The sequence below is a fragment of the Rhea pennata genome, chromosome 10, assembly GCF_028389875.1.
Source record: "Rhea pennata isolate bPtePen1 chromosome 10, bPtePen1.pri, whole genome shotgun sequence".
In the NCBI taxonomy this organism is placed as follows: Eukaryota; Metazoa; Chordata; class Aves; order Rheiformes; family Rheidae; genus Rhea; species Rhea pennata.
In genome coordinates this window covers 12,662,379-12,678,986 of record NC_084672.1, presented here as the reverse complement: position 1 = coordinate 12,678,986, position 16,608 = coordinate 12,662,379, and the positions used below count along the sequence as shown (strand labels likewise).

General features: G+C 42.5%; 1 protein-coding gene across 1 annotated transcript; it reads left to right on the top strand.

The window, feature by feature from the left end:
* Positions 1 to 8,635: 8,635 nt before the first annotated feature.
* CTXN2 (cortexin 2) lies at positions 8,636 to 13,945 on the top strand. Its single transcript, XM_062583921.1, has 2 exons — positions 8,636 to 8,684; positions 13,643 to 13,945. Exon 2 carries the CDS (start codon positions 13,697 to 13,699, stop codon positions 13,943 to 13,945), a length of 249 nt encoding a protein of 82 aa, XP_062439905.1. The 5' UTR covers positions 8,636 to 8,684; positions 13,643 to 13,696.
* Positions 13,946 to 16,608: the final 2,663 nt, after the last annotated feature.

The window sequence follows — 16,608 nt, the reverse complement described above, 5'->3', positions numbered from 1 at the left end:
CCGCGGTGCCCATGGCCGCCGTGCCCATGGCCGCCGCCTCGGCCCGCCTCCCCGGGGGCGGGGGAGCCGCGGCCCGCCTCCCGCAGCCGCCGGGAGCCCGGCGGTTATGCCCCCCCGGCAGGAAGGGCTCGGAGCTGCCGGCTTCCGCAGGGTCGCCGGCCGCCGCTGCGGCGCCTGTGGTGCAGCAAGGGCCGCGGCCTCCGCCAAGGGCCGCTGCCGCCGAGCGGCTCCTCGCCGAGGCTCGGCCCTGCTCGTGCTAGCAGTTCCCATCGAGGGCGCCGCTCTGCACGGCCGCCGTCACCCGCCAAGTGCCCCCTTCCTGAAACAGCTCGCTCTGGGGCCGCCGGGGCGCCCGCCCTGAACGGCGCCAGGCTATCCGAGCCCGGCACGACAGTCCGTTCAGCCCGCCGCCGGGCGCCCCAGAGCACCGCTCCAAGCAGCGCGCGGACCCAGCGCCGAAAGGGCGCTGCCGTTTCCTCGGGCTTAGGAACGCCCGCAGAGCTGTCCCGTGCTCAAAGCAGACCCGCTACTGCGCATTTTCACCTGTACATTTCTAGTAATACCCACTCCAGCAGCTGGCTGCTTGAGCCGTGGTTTAACTGAAGCGCGTTGTGCCCGTCACTGCTTTTTTCTGTTTTCCAGAAAATAGACTGTAATTCATTATACAAACTTTGATTCATTCATTATTTATAGCACAAAGTCATGATCTCTTAAAATAAAATTTGCCTTGCATTTTTCCTGTGTTTGTAGTCTACTCATTCCTTCAAATGTAGTCAAAATTAAAGTACTCGTCCTGCCTATAAGATGACGTATGGTCTTTTTCCATGAACATTTCAGTACCTCCAACATTAAGGCAATCCCCACATTCACGAGGAAATGGAGATGCCTGAACATCACGGACCCGTGTCGTTTCCCAGCCTGTGCTGAAGCAGCTCATAGACCACATACAGGAGCAACCCATATACCTAATCTACTTAGGGATGCTGTGCCACTCTTCTAGCACTGGCTTAAAAGACAGCTTACACCTAAAACCTTCATCCGCTGCAGATATTTGTCTATGTGTGGGTCATTTAGGAGCTATGGCACAGAAACATCCTGGCCACTTCCTGACACCTGCTGAGGTGAGACCTACCTGGCTGCAGGTATATGCTGGAGTGAGAATAAATTTCAGTGTCCTAATGAATTCCTTTATCTGTACCACCAAACAAGCCATGCATTTCTTCTCTTATTTGAGAAGAGATTACCTCAGCCGACACCTTCAGGACATTTGTGTATATCCTCTCACAACCTGCTTTCTTAGGAAGATTGTCACAATGATGTTATCTTAATCCATGAGTTTGAAATCTTTGCCTCACTTCCTCACAATGATAATTTAACAATTATGCATTGCCATAAAATACTATCAGACTTAAGATAACACACACACATATATGTAAACATAATAAATACAAACACATAAACCCAGTAGGTAGATTTAAGTGCAAGTTCAATTATAGTTAAGGCATTAGAAGCTCCTATAAGGGCATTTATTTTCTTGTTAAATGTAAATAACAAAATTAAATACAAATAGATATAATTCTTCTATAAAAATATAAAATCACAAAGTCCATGCCTCATAGATAGTATTAAATATTCTGGATTTTCTATTACTTGTTCTGGAAGATGTTCATTTACTTACAAAATATATTCTGAGACATTTTCCTCCCATCTTCCTTTGGCTTACTAAATGCCATTTTCTCTGCATCATTTTGGGGAAAATGTTTTTCAGCAATTTTTAAAGGAAAAAATTCATATCACTTGGACAAAATTAAATTATTCCACTAATCATAGTTACATAAATAGTCTAAATGAGTCAACAAATGGTGTATCAACATCTATGATGTAAGGAAAATCATTCTGTTCACTATACTGAATTCAGATAGTGGTTTCTGGTGGTTGACCCATAGGAACACATATATTTCTTTTTAAGAAATCCATAAAGGTAAGAAAAGCTAAGTAATACAGAGGCTCCACACCTTTATTGGAATTTGCTTCTACCAAGAGACAGGAAAGAATCATTAATCTGGAAACAAATGGATTTTTGAGCTAAGCTACATTTGAGCTGCTGGAACTCTCTCTTGTTCCTCTGTCTTCATGACTGTCCCACTAAGCAGTGTTGGTAAGGCCCCATATTTTGGAGGAAACTAAATGCTATGAAATACTCTAATAACCTACATCCCAGGTGAAGGTTAGAATTAGAAAGACATGTACAGAGGTCAGGTGAGAGGAGTGATGGTTTATGTTCACACATTAACCACAATTAGATAAACAATTTGGTATTTGTGATAATCATCATTGAAATAGTTAATGTTTACTTTGAATTGCTGTCATTACGTTTTACAGCTCTCACTTCTACATGACGACAGGAAGCAATTCACACATTCAGGTTAGTGCACCCTATTACTGAGTCAGCTGCTTAATCATGCTTTGCACAGAGGATTAAGTGTTGGGGGAAAAAAAAAGAAGAAAATTAGTTTGGTTACCCGATGTCTTAAAAAAAAAAAAAAAAAAAAAAAAAAAAAAAAAAGTATCAATCTCTACACTGATACACACTTACAAATGTAGAAATGTTTTGTACTAGAATTGCATAGGACATAGCTTAGTCTAAAGTCTGGAAGACTGCTATTAACTTTGCCCCATCTCTTACACTACAACTCCTACTTAACAGCATTCTATTTACTTCAAATGCCAGTTTCAGGCCTTTTATGTCCTTTTCTAGAAGTGTCACAAATAATCACTCAGTATTTCTGGCTCCAAAGGACAATAACAAAAATGAGAGAACAATGCCACAAGGAGCTGTCAGAGACAGAGCTGAATTAAGATTAAAATGTGAGATTTCCTTGGTCTACAAAACCGTGTTGAAAAAAGTCAAAGTTTTGCCCTAGAAAAGTTTCTACAAATAAAATGATTGAAATAAAAATAATAAATCTCCTTGACATAGTAAGTGAAAAAGGAAAAAGGGTATCTTCCCGTGCACTGTATTTGTTCTGAGAACATCTTAATCATTGCAGTCTACCAATCCCTCCTGAGAATATTTTTAAATTGTATTTTGATACGCAGACTGCCAGCATCTCTTCTACCTGTGTTTATGTCCTTTCAGGAGACAGATGCGGTCTCTGAGGAATGCTCTTATTACAAAGAGATCCATCATATGGTACAAAACTGCTAAGTATTCTTCATCTACTGACTTAACAAATTCCTTCCACTTTTCTCTAATGTAAATAGTGTTTATTAGTTATGGGTAGGGCGTATGGCATTATGGGTATGTATTCTCTGCAAGCAGGCAGCTGACAGTACTAATTTACAGAAAGAATCAAGGATAATGGAGTATTAGTAGTAGTCTGACATGTATATGTACATAGAAGCATCTGTAAATGAAGTATTCTTTGAAGTTTCTTGCACAGGAATTACTTATGGATAAAATAATTATATCACATATTCTAAGTATCAGCATTCTTTTAATACAGTAACTCTCCAATAACCTCAAGTCTTAATTGACAAACAAGTCACTGCTCTCAGCTTGCCAACGACCAAATACCAATTACCACCCTTCTAAAAAGGATCATTTTAATGGGTTTTCAGTTCACTTCAATACTTTGTAATTTTGTTTTCAGTTAAGTCTTGATCAAATGCAGTCCACATCAGGTGACACTTGTGAAAATGTTCCATCTTACTGAAAGTCAACTAGTTTGTAAGTCACTTTTGAGCATGGGACTTCTGAGCTTCATACTTTTTCAATCCACTGGCATTTTTTCCTGTAGATTGTTTTCAGTCAGGCACTGTTTCCACCTATATAATGCCTGCCTGGTGAATGTGTGTGGCATGTATCATTACTTTTCTCATTCATTCGCTATGGCACCTAGACATGCCTAGCATTTTCTAAACTGTCCCTTCTCTAGGGAGCCCTGTTTACAGCTGAAAAGGACTTGCTTTAACAACAGATTTGCTTAGTAAATCACTTGACTTTTGCAGCTTATTTAAGGATTCCTTTCTGCACTGCCACAAAGATTGCAAAACCAGTCTGCCTTGCCTAAGGCTGCATCTAACCTACACTGTTTTACTCTATGCATTTTTTGAAAAAGGATAATAATTCTACGCTGCAAGTAGACACCCTTTTTTGCATAGCCTTAACGAACCTGAAGTAAGGCAAATATATCTTCCCCAAACCCTCTCTTTGCAATTAAAGATCATCACCCCAGCCTGAAAAAGTAAGTTGTTGTGTTTTAACTTTGGAAAACAGAACATTTTACACTTCAGAGGGACTAACTATCAAATGCAACAGACTGTCTGCCTGCAGACATCTCCCAGACACACTGCAGTGGTAGCACAGCCGTTTCACAACTAGAGCCCACCTCCTGCACAGACCTTCACACCTGCAGCTGTAGTGCTGATTGCTTCTCCCTCTCCCTCCCCCACCCCTTCAGCATCTTCCCAGCTTGCCTTCTCTTGCTTTTTCTCCTTCCCCCAGCTGGAATAAGTCATCGACAGCACGGACTGGCTCAGACTCACTCCCAGATAAAAGATTATGCAGATGTCTAGTACAGGATTGTTCTGTGCATCATATATTTATAACCAGAAAAACTGTGCAGCATCCTATAGTCACAAAGTGGTATGAGCCATACAGGAGATCAGCTCTACTCGATCTGCAATGATCTAACCTCTTCCATCCTTCCCCACCCCCTTCCCCTGAGGCTTAAATCTCCCTAATCCTCATCAAAACCTTCTTTAAGGGTAGCAGTGTTATGCAACCCTTAAACACAGTTTAAGGGCCTACAATATAATGTCCAATTTTTCACCCCTACGAGTAAAAGGCCGAGTAACAGCACTAGACTTTGCCTGCCAGAATTTCTACTACTCATATATTGAGAAAATTTACATCACCCTCTCTTCCCCCATATCATCACCATAACTGATAAAGTCACCAAGGAAAAAACTTGAGCAACCCACTTGCAGTTTGGTCCTTCCTTCCACAATGCCCATGGCCTCTTCTGGTGGGCTTAGAGGGTGTGCCTAACACAATCACCACCTTCTCTTTTTACCCTGAGGCAGCATGTACCTCCTGCAGGTCTAAATTCAGCCTGCCAGAAGCCCTTTGCCCTTCCTCTGCTACCCAGAGGCCTTCCTGGGCTCCCATCATGGAGAGCGGGGGATACACCTGGGAACACTTCCCACCACCTCTCCTTAGGCCAGCCCACCCACTCCCCTTAAAACCAGGTGGCACTGGTGGTTTTCACTACCTGCACACATCCTTCCACCTTCTCAAATAGTAATGCTGGCTTGTGCTAGACTTAAAGCAGTGATTTGCAACCATTTTCAGTTTCTGAATCTCTAAATATTTCCTATCAGAAGTGTGAGGCTATTCAGGTATTTAACATATACAGATTGCTGTGCAGAACTTGCATTTCTGACTCATTCTTGGCAGTCATGTGGGAAGTCCACTATGGATCTCCAGGACTCTACAGGCTACACGTTTAAATCACTGGTGAAGTTGATACTGCTAAAAGCACAGTCTTTGGAAGAGCCCAGAGAGGTCTCATTTTCTTAAGAATTATGGAAATACACATGATAAAACAGAACTATTTATCCTTGTTAAAACCTTAAATATACTTAATTAAAATACACAAAACAATTCCCATTTACAACTCAGATCAGTACATACGTCCCTTTATATACAATCCTCCATCTTTCATTATACTCCCCCAGACTCTATTACTCCTTGCATCTCACCCATATATTACTTGCCTTCTTTTGGTGCCTGTTCTCATAAATTTGCTTAGCCTTGTAAGAGGGGAATCTCGACTTGATATGTTTCCTAAGATGCTTCTGAGCACAATCTTCTTTGCGGACTCTACCCTCATCAGCTCATTTAAAACTTCTAGCAACTAAAGGATGAGTTGGTTGGTTTGTTTCTGAAGGAGGAAAAGCCAACATGCTGCTTTAAGCTAAATTTAAAAGCAAGTTACAATGGAGTCAGTTATCACTCAAAATAGTTACATTTTCTTGACATTTCTGCTATTCAAATTATCCTCAAATATTAAAAAACGTCAAAGAGCTAATAGCTCTAAGAGATCCCTATTGCCGTTCATTCACTGGCATCCACTTGCTGCAAGTGTCCAGCCAAACCGTAAATTAGGCCAGTTCAATTTGCTGCGGTCAACATACCAAATTACTACATGACTATAAATTTTCTACTTCTGTTCACAGGCTCTCCTTTGAGGCCACACTTAACTCCCCCAAAATATAAAGATCAAATCAATGGCAAAAGTGATTGAAGTCATATGGAAGTGCTAACTATATTGTTCTATTCTATATAACTATAGCAATATTTTTCTATTCAACATAAAAGAGGATGGTCCCAGATAAAGAACTTAAAAGTGTGTGGCTACACATACACTGTTATTCCACTTACCTTACAAAAAAAATCTCTGTTCTGGTGCAAGGACAAAACTAGTGACTTTTAAAATGAAAAAGCAATGAAATATAGGAATAAATTAATTCCATTGCTTTTCCATTTTTAAATTTAACACCTTCAGCAGTATTACTTGTGTGTTGACAACCAGCGGCTGCAGAGGGAGTAGGAGTCTCATTCCCAGCTGCTGGCTGTCAGTTTCTTTCCAGCTTCATTTCCATGAAAAGTGGCTCTCCAACACATAAAAACACCATAAAGAAGAGTCTTTAAAATTGAACAGTGAGTGTTAGGTTCATAAAAATAGTCAGATGACTTCAGCATCCTCTATTCCACAACAATACAAGAGGGGCAATTAATTCATGGGTTTTTTTAATCTCAATATTAATTCCTACAAGAGTAAAAGAAAAAAAAATAATATCATATCATATCTTTGGACAGGAAGATCCCACACATACGCCTTTCCCAAGGTAAGTGATAATTAAAGACCCAGCGTCCATGCCCAAAACATGTCAAGAGACGAGACCTACGCTCTCAGAGGTTACGTACTTCCACTCCCAGCATTGCCCTCCATCCCCAGGCAAGGCAGATGAAGCAATCCTGGCTACTCCCAAGACTCCCAAGACCTACTTAACAAAAAGTGTAGTGACACTCAACAATTACCAGAAAAGGCTAGATTTACATCACTCTCTCCAAAAATATTGTCCCAGATTCACCAGGGGACACCAAGAAAATCTCAGCCCTTGTTTTTTTGCTAATCCCAGTCCATAGCTGTTCCCCTTTAACGAGAGACCTTCGAGGGCCCCTATTCAATCACAGGCAAGATTGAGAAAGAAAACTAGCCCCCCTTACAAGGCTCCTTTCATATACGTTTTCCAAAAGCATGGTCTTACACTATTTAAAACAATCTATTTATAAAGTCTTCATGGATCCTTAAACATGAGAGGCACTTCAAAAATTAGCTTGAGTTATAATTTCAGCAATAACATTGTTTATCATGTGACTAACACTGCACCATTAGAAGATCGAACTAATAACCATTAGTGCTTAATAGCATAGGCATTAACCATTAGTTCTACTAGCAGTAGAGAACCCCTTTTTTAATGATAATACTAAGTGCTTAGGAGCCCACTGCAGACAGAGCAGAGGGATCAGGCATTATCAAGGCAAGCAGTACAAAATCCTTCCCCCAGCTCGTGTTAAGAAGAAGGTTTAGCCTACCATAGTGTTATTGCATGTAACAAGAAACGGTTGCCGGGTTTTAAAAATATTTTCCAATGAATAAATTCTACTAGTAGCTCCACAGCAGCTTTCAAAAATCTCATCACGCGTGGCACTATGACACACTCCTGTTTCACTGAGCCCCGTGCATGTTTCCAGGGCGTATTCACCGTGGTAGCATACAAGCAGGGAATCACTATCATTTGAAATAGATTTGCTGTTTATTAGTGCAACATACAGGTCCAGCTTTGGGAAAAGAAATCCTGTTCCCTTATCCACCTTAAACACCTGCTGTCGTGGCAAATGGAAGGCCAGCATCGGCAAACCACAGCCGAGGAAAGGGCAGAGCGCGAGCGGCGCCTCGGCGCGAGCAGCGGCTCCGGCCGTACGCGGCCACACGCGCCGCGCCTTGCTCGTTACTCGCATCAAAGCCGCCGGCAGGAGCCGAGGCCCCCGAGCAGCGCTGCAGGCGGCGGCGCCCCGCGCGTCTCGGGGCGGCCCCGCGGGCGGCAGGGCGGCCCCGCGGGGTGAACGCGGCTCCACAGGTCCCGCGCGGCCGCCGCGGCGCGGGGCGCCCCCACCGCGCTCCCGCCGCCGTCCCGAGCGGCCCCAGAGAGCGGCGGCGGCGGCGGCGGCGGCGGCGGCGGCGGGGCAGCGCGCTTACCGATGCGCCGCACGTAGTGTTTTGCAGGAAGTTTCCACGCTCCTCAGTTTAATCCGTACAAAGGGGGGCTGGAGAGGAGCGCGGCTGAATAGCGATGAAAGGGGGCGGGCAGGAAGCAGCAGGAGGAGGAGGAGGAGAAGGCCGTGTTTAATTTTTTAATTAGGGCGACTTGAGCATCTCCCGGCGGGGCCGCATCGCCGGCGGCCAGGGGAGCCCGGGCGAGCCGCCCCGGCGGGGGGAGAGGCGCCCTCGCCGCCCGGGGCCGGAGCCGTCGGGGCGCCAGCCCGGGTTTCAACAGCTGGCGAGCGGCGCCGGGAGCCGCCACCATGGGCAGCGCGGGCGCGCAGGAGCCGGGTGCGTACGGCGCGGCGGGGCCGGGGCCGGGGCCGGGGCCGGGGCCGCACGCAGCGTCCTTGGAAGGCGCCGCCGCGGGGCAGCGGGGCGGTCGAGGCGCGGAGCGGCCCTCCGCGGCAGCGGCCGGCGAGACTACAGGCGGTCGCAGAGCAACAACTGCTCTGCAGAGGCCGGGGACCCTCAGGGCGGCTCCGGGAGCCTGCGTGGCCGGGGAGGCAGGCACCGCTTCTCCACGTTCACAAGTTGAGGGTGGCAACACTATTTTATCTTTCTGCCTTTGTTATCCAAATCTAGATCATATGTACACAAATTCAAAGCACAGCGCACAATTTCTTGTTCAGTGAAGACTCCACGCTAGTGCATTTACTGAGGATAAAATCTTGTTTCTGCAATTCATTACTAGTCTGAAGGCTGGAAATGTCACTGCTCTGCTGCTGCTTCTTTGCAGAGGAATGCAGGTTATGTGAAAAAGAGCAGCCTGCACCCTGAGTTATCATGCTGCAAAAACATTGCATCATGCCCCTCGTTTGCTGGACATCCATGCATGCACCCCCTCCATGCTGTCTTGGAGACCTTACTCTGAAGAACGAGCCTTCCTCCCGCTGCAATTTAGGGAACACGGGCATTCGGTGCACAAACAAGCTGATGAGAGCTTGGCTGCGCAGTCCCAAAGCTGGCTTTGTAGCATTTCTGGATAGGTGTTGTTAACTCAAATGACTCAGACCCTTTGGAGAATTTCAAATTCATGGTGGTTTTTGTTTATTTAGGTCTTCTCCATTGTTAATCCTTTCACCCTACCACCAATTCTTGTAATAGCACTCTTGAAACACAGTTCTGTTTCCCTGACCAGCTAGCTAAGTGCAAATGAGATGCTTCTCAAAATTCCAGGGGATGCCTGTTTATTGTCCCTAAACACATAAACACCTTTTAAAGTTAGGTTTGCTGCCACTCAGAAACACATGCTGGGGACTGAGGCTGTTTGAAGTACCTTCAGGATGACCACACACACTAACTAGCAGCTGGACCTACGGCACATCCAAGGGGGGAACAGATGGCAACTGGTGTAGTTTATTTCGTTACACGTTGTAGTTCATGAAGTGAGTTTTTAGGCACCTGAGGCTTAATCATGCCAAGGGGATGAATGCTCACAACTGCAGCAGATGTTAAAGGTGCTCATTTCCAGTACTGAGCCATTACAGAAAAAGCTTCTTTATGTGTACATGTGTGGGTGTTGGGGGGGGGGGGGGAGGTTGTGAGAGATGGGCTGAAACCCAGAATATAAGGAAGATTCTTGATGAAGTCTTTATTTAACACTTACTGACTACTTTCCCAGGAAAGCCTGGAATTATGTAATCTCAGTATTTCTGAAAACATAAGAATGAAAGCTAAATCTGAAAAAAAGACACCCAAACCATCCAAGAGCTGAGATTAGGATCCACAGTCCGTATCAAGCATTGGCAGAACTGGGCTGGGGATTATATTAGAATATTATTAAGAATTTCAAAATCTTTCTTCAGGCTTCCTCTCAATGACTATGGCTCTTCCCCTCATCCTCCACAGGTGCAGCCAGCCTCCCCAGCACAAACCTCCGCACTCCTTACCTCAGTGGTCTACAAGCTGAGTTATTTTCCTAATTTGTATTTTCTCTTGGACTCTGAATGTTTCTTTGGGTCTCACAAGGGCCTCCAAGGTCTTTACTTTCACAGCAGGATGCTAGGGAGCCTTTCTTCATGCCAGTGTTTTTATGTGGGGAAAGAATCAACAGATGACTAAAATCCTGACCTATAAAAAGAGTCACAGATCAGTCTGAGGCCAACTCCTACAAAATGACTCTGCAGATTCTACCTGATAGCCTGTCCCCATCATACTGCCATAGAGGTCATCTTCAAGGATTTTTGGGTCTAGACCGTGATAGTACTCATGGTCTTCTGATCCATAATTTTACACGTACTCTAGAGCAAGTGAAAGAGTATCTGACTAGCTGGGAGAGGAATTTTAACCTGTACACAGCACTGAAATGTGAAAACAATAAAAATGTATTCAAGCTCAATCTTGGTATCACAATTTTTGTGATATATAATTAGAGTAAGCTGTTCTGTGCACATTAAGGCCTCAATTACAATTTCTGCAATTCAGGAAAGGGGAAGGAAGAGGACAAAACTGCTTATTATAGATTTCCAGAACCAATTCCCACACATAGGGAATACCCACTATTTTCTCATGCAGCCAGCTGTGCCTAGTAGGTTATTGCAGTCAAACTCCTGCCGACTGAGATTGAGGTATCTATTTCTTACTACTTCATGTTTCAGTGCCAGCCAGGATTTGCAGAGATCTGTCACATTATTCCCACCATCAACAAACATGTAATGCACAAACATGTTGCACACTGATTTCAGTGTGCAACCTGCAGTATCAGTAAGACTAGGTTTAAGCTGTCTTTGGAATTTGACTTTGGAAGAACTATCACCTAGAAGATGTACGTGTTTCTCTGGATGCAGCTGGGATGCAGGATTCTCCAGGCCATACTATTTGAGATTTGTGCACATCTTTCAGGAGAACAGTATTTTTATTTTGGATCTAGCTTTTCCAAGGTTGTGTCTATGTATCATTTCCCTGTATAACCCTTTCATTTTAATTTTTATATCGTAGTGTCTTAGGACTTCTGGAAAGATAACTTTCTTCTCGACTGGCTGTTGTTCAAATCAATTGATTTGTGACACCACGGAAATTTCTGTGATTTCTACATAAGGTCAAACTTGCAGGAAAACTGGAAGTATGCCTATTGAAAGTCTGTACAGTAGGTGATAGATAATGATAGATCTCAGAAAATAACTACTGATTATTGTTGATCTTTTAATTCCCACAGATTGTATCTGGATCTTTTCTCTAACTGAACAAAAATTAAAACAGTATAACTCAAGTAGCAAAATATCATTCAAAACAAGTAAGAATCTCATACACAGCTCTATTATAAACTGTTGGGATATTATGCTCTGCCAAATGTCTAACGAATGTAATAAGAAAATGTACTACTTAATATGTACTATATTAAGTGCAAAAATAAAGAAGGCTTGTGTCCTGCCCTTTTAATCTTACTTTTAAAATTTTCATTCTTTGAATAATGTTTAAAATCCCACAGATTTTTAACATGGGAAAAGAGACATCGAACAAGATAAAAAAAAAATCAGATTGTTTCTGTCTTCTCAGGAATATGAAATCGTGTTTTTACTTTTTTGTTGTTGTTAATTCTAAGCTGTCTCAGGATATGGCGACAGTGCAGCATCAGCTGTGACTGCAGTATAGAGTAGAGATGCTGGAGCTCTCTAAACTGGCTAGCACAGGTACCTGTAACAGTGCAATCATGGCAGCGTAGAGATCTGAGTGGCCTAATTACTCTGCCAAGAAATAAATGGATACTGGAAATTTCCTAGGGGAAGATGGTTGAATTGTTAACAAAAGAGTTTTTCCCTGAGGCACATTAGTTTAATAGGTGTTAGCAAGAGCCAAAAATCCTGAACTCCAGTATTAGAATAAAATACCTTTGTCCTTTGCCTTTTCTGATGTCCCAGCCTTTCCAACTCTCCTGCTGTCTGTAGAGAGATAAGAGAAATAGGATTTTAGTACTTGATGAGAAACCTAAAATAAAGCAAAAACAACCCCCCTCCCCACTAAAACCTATACATAAGATCTCAGTATAAAGACAAAAATAAAAGTCTCTTGGTTGGAAATGCAGAGAGCTCTAATGGTGGTGATGGTAGGATGGAGACACTCAGTGGAAAGACTGATACTCAGTGCCTGCACAGGATGGAGGTTTGGGTCGGTCCACTGAGCTCCAGGAGCAGTAGGTTTAGATACGATGTTTGCGATGCCTGTAAAAATGGCAGAATGGAGTGTGTGAGAATGAAAGATTCGCACTCGGTAAACTTTTTGAATAAGAAATCTGTTTCAAGCTTCCTGAATACTTGGGTTTATATCTATATATTTATATATACTTACATATGTATGTATGTATTTAATAGAGAAGATCAAGGAAAGTAACAATAAGAGAAAAATTTAGGGTAAGGGAATTTACTTGTGTTATATCTTCTCCCACTAACCTTCCCTCATACATGAGAATATATAGGGATTTCTAATTTTTTAGCATAAAGACATACACAGCATGTGCCCTTGGCAGCTGCTCCATGGCTGGAACATCATCCCAATGGCTCAACCTGCCAATCTGAATATATCTTTCAAGAGTCTGTGTTCCTATGCAGCTTCTGATTTTATGCACTAGTGAATGGTGCTTCCTTCATGGGCAAGCATACAGGAAAGTGAAGGGGCAATTGTACTAATTTGTTCATTTCTAGTTAATGCAAGCTCAAACCATCTGATCACGTGCACACAGCACTTTTCTGAAAATGGAGCCCAAGATCCTATTAGAATGACATATGTATTTTTTTTAACAAGTTGGATCTATTTATTTAAATTTCTAAGCTAAACTACATGAGCAAAATCCACATTACTTGGCTTAAACTCCCTTTGAGGTCAAATGTGAGTTTAACAGGTTTAAGGACTGAGGTGCAAAGCCGTTAGAGAAAACATACTTCTTTCTCCAGGTGAAGACCTTGCAAGTTTTGCCTAATCAAAACCTGCAGGCTTGTGTCAGCTCTGACAAAATGCTGTTTGCAACAACCATGAATTGAACTTGCTCTATATTGAGAAGGGTGAAAGACAGAAAATTGTGAGTTTGCCATCTCATTATAGGGGCCAGTAAGCAAATGGTGCATAGTGGGCTAGAAGGTATAATTTTATCAGATTAATTTAAATGTGCAAAACTCAAATCAAAACAAACAACCCCCCAAAACCCCGGATGCTACTGAAATCCAAGCTGTTTTCATTTCCAAATGTACATGTGCCACAACTCAGACTTACACAGCCTACTTAGACCTAACCAAACTAATTCCTTTTCTATACAGGCAAAGAAGCAATAGAGGTGAAAATCCCACAGAGTCACCAGGATGTGATGCCCAATGATGAGCAGTAATTACTGCAGCAACTCTTCAGCCAGCATGAGTGTCAACGAAATGTCTGCCTTCCCTCTGACTTTAGAGCAAAAAACTGGCTTTGCCTTTGTGGGGATTTTATGTGTTTTCTTGGGACTTCTAATTATCAGATGCTTCAAAATCTTGCTAGACCCTTACAGTAGCATGCCTTCTTCTACCTGGGAAGATGAAGTTGAGGGGTTGGATAAAGGGACATTTGAATATGCTCTTGCATGAAAACTCAACAGAATATCCTGCCTTAAATTTGATGTTGATTTCATTTTGGAAACCAACTGTTGGTACATTTGTAATACATACCTACATTTTGCAGATATGCTAGTGGCATCCATTTTGTTAAATAAATATTTGTTGCAAACTCAAAAGGCACTTGATGTTGCTTTTCTTTGAGGAACAGCAGAATATTTGATAAGAAACAGATAATGGTAAAGAAATAGTTCAATAAACAATTCACTAGTGAGTTAACATGGTAGAAAGAATCTGAGCATATTTGTCTCTTCATAGGAGCATCCTTTTTCTACCTTGTCTCACAATGGGCAGGACAGAAAAGAGAAAGGTGAAAGACACAAGACAGGGATGGTAAACGCATAAATAGTCACTCCTTCCTTTTTACCTGACAGTATTTTTTGAAGCTCAGAAGCTGGGCTTGGAAAATGAAAATACCAGACCATAGGACAACAAATGGTCATGGCCCAGGGAAAGTGGCTGCAAGAAGTAGTCTGTTTGTGTGTCCATGTTACTCAGATAGCAGGGATAAAGGTAGGTTCACAGACTATCAGAACCAAGCAACTGAAGAGAAAGTCAACAAATCACATCAACTCATCAATCACTACCTTCCCACCTTCCAAGAACAGCAGGTGCTGACCGTATTTGCAAGGATAGTGTATATTGCTTCACCAACATGAAACATTTCTGCGGTCCTCTGCAAATAATGAATAGTACTATTCCTTACTGCTGGTCTGATTATTTTTTTTTAGTTTAGTTTATTTTGTTAATATATAGAAGAGCTCTCCCCTCTCCTGCTCTAGAGCATCAGAAAGTCAGGTAGAAATAGTGTAAGGGAAACAAATTTAATTTCAGATATTTTAAATTCTATAAATATTCTGCAATATAGACCATATTACCTGCTCAAAACTGCAGTCTGAACAAAGAACTCCACAGTCCCATGAAGTAACCGGTCTTCCAGCCAAACTGAACTGAGCAAGGCATGCCACCTTCTTACTCCTCATGGCTTCAGGAGATAATTCAGTTTAAATTACTTAAACTGTTGCAGTTTTAGCCGCAGCATATTCTGAGTGGTTAACAGCTCCCAGCAGAAATTACACCAGCTTGGCATGGTCAATCAAAGCAGAGGCAGTCACGCTACATACTCGTTTGAGCCCAGCCCCTTAAAGGACTGGGGTCCAGAGCTGGCTAGAGATCTCTGTGCCTTCCAGGTCCTTCTCCTTGTGCTCCTGCATCTTTGCACACTGTATGGTCCAGACTATCACTCTGACGAACTAATAACAGGAGATCCTACCAGGACAAAAGAACTAACAGTGAAAGTAGAGATTAAAAAAATAGTTGTTCAAGGTCACCTTCATATACACAACTCTTTAGCAAGTGTGACAGAACTTGATGGAAATTCAATTCAGTTTCTGAGAATATTGACATCAGAATTTTAAGCACCGTCACTTTTGCTAAACAGCTCTGCGACTAGGTGCAAACAAGGAGATCACTTACAGCAGTTGGTTGCTTTTGCACATATTCTGAAAAATACACACTGCCCCTTTTACGTTATCTGCTAGAGAGGGGCAGCCAATGGAACGCTGGACCTCAAAAGCCACTTGGAACATGAAATACTGGAGCGTACAGGGATGTGCACGAATCTCCTGCCAGAAGACTGTGAGAGAGGAACAGCCAACAGCAATTACACTACTCTAAGATTTGTAACAAATAATTGCTTGAATATAAGAACTTTTCAGTGCTTCATATTCTGTATAAGAAAAATTGCCAGACCCTGTTACACTTAGTCTATTGCAAATAGACTAGTCAAATTTAACCATAAAATCAAAGGAAGATTTTCATTCACTGTTTCACAATCCGATCCATTATTGCTGGACAGGACCATCCACTGCACAAGTCTGACACTTTTTTTGTTTGTTTGTTTGTTTTTAATGTATACCTAATGGTGTACACACTACAAGAATCTCTTGGCACCTAAGTCACTTCCCCAGTTACTCTCCCAGATTTTGCAGCTTGTGCTGAGCTCTCTGCTGCCAGGATAGAGTGCTGAAGGTACATAAAATTTATCTCAGTAAAATATAGTTCAGGTATCTCTGAACTACACTGCAAACAAGGTAGACATATCCAAGGAAACCCAAACACTGTAGTATTTCTTTCATTCTTGACCTAAACTATTAATGGAAGTAATTATCAAATTTCCTTTTGATTACAAAGTTTCCTTATTTTCCACCTGCCCCTCTCTGAACTTCCAAAAGACAAAGGAGCCCTAGGAGGAATGCACAAAACACATTTTTTCAAAGATTTTCCACAAATACACAGTAAAACTTCGAATAGTGTTAGCAGCAAATGGTTCAGAGACATATGGAACAAGGGGGTCTACCTTGGCTCTTAAAGAGAACCCATCCATCCACCAGTGGGTCTTAGAGAGCACACAAGGCATCCCACTAACTTCACTGGAATCTCTTCTGCATAAACCATGCAAAGTGGAAACCTGCACAGAAATAAACTCATTATGTCCATTATTAAATATGAAAAACTGAAAATAGATTATGATCTGTGCACAGAATCAGAATAGCTGAGAGGGAAATGGAGGTATATAAAGTATTTTTGAGCTCCCTTAGAAATTTCGCAATACCACAAAATCCTGTAACTGTGAT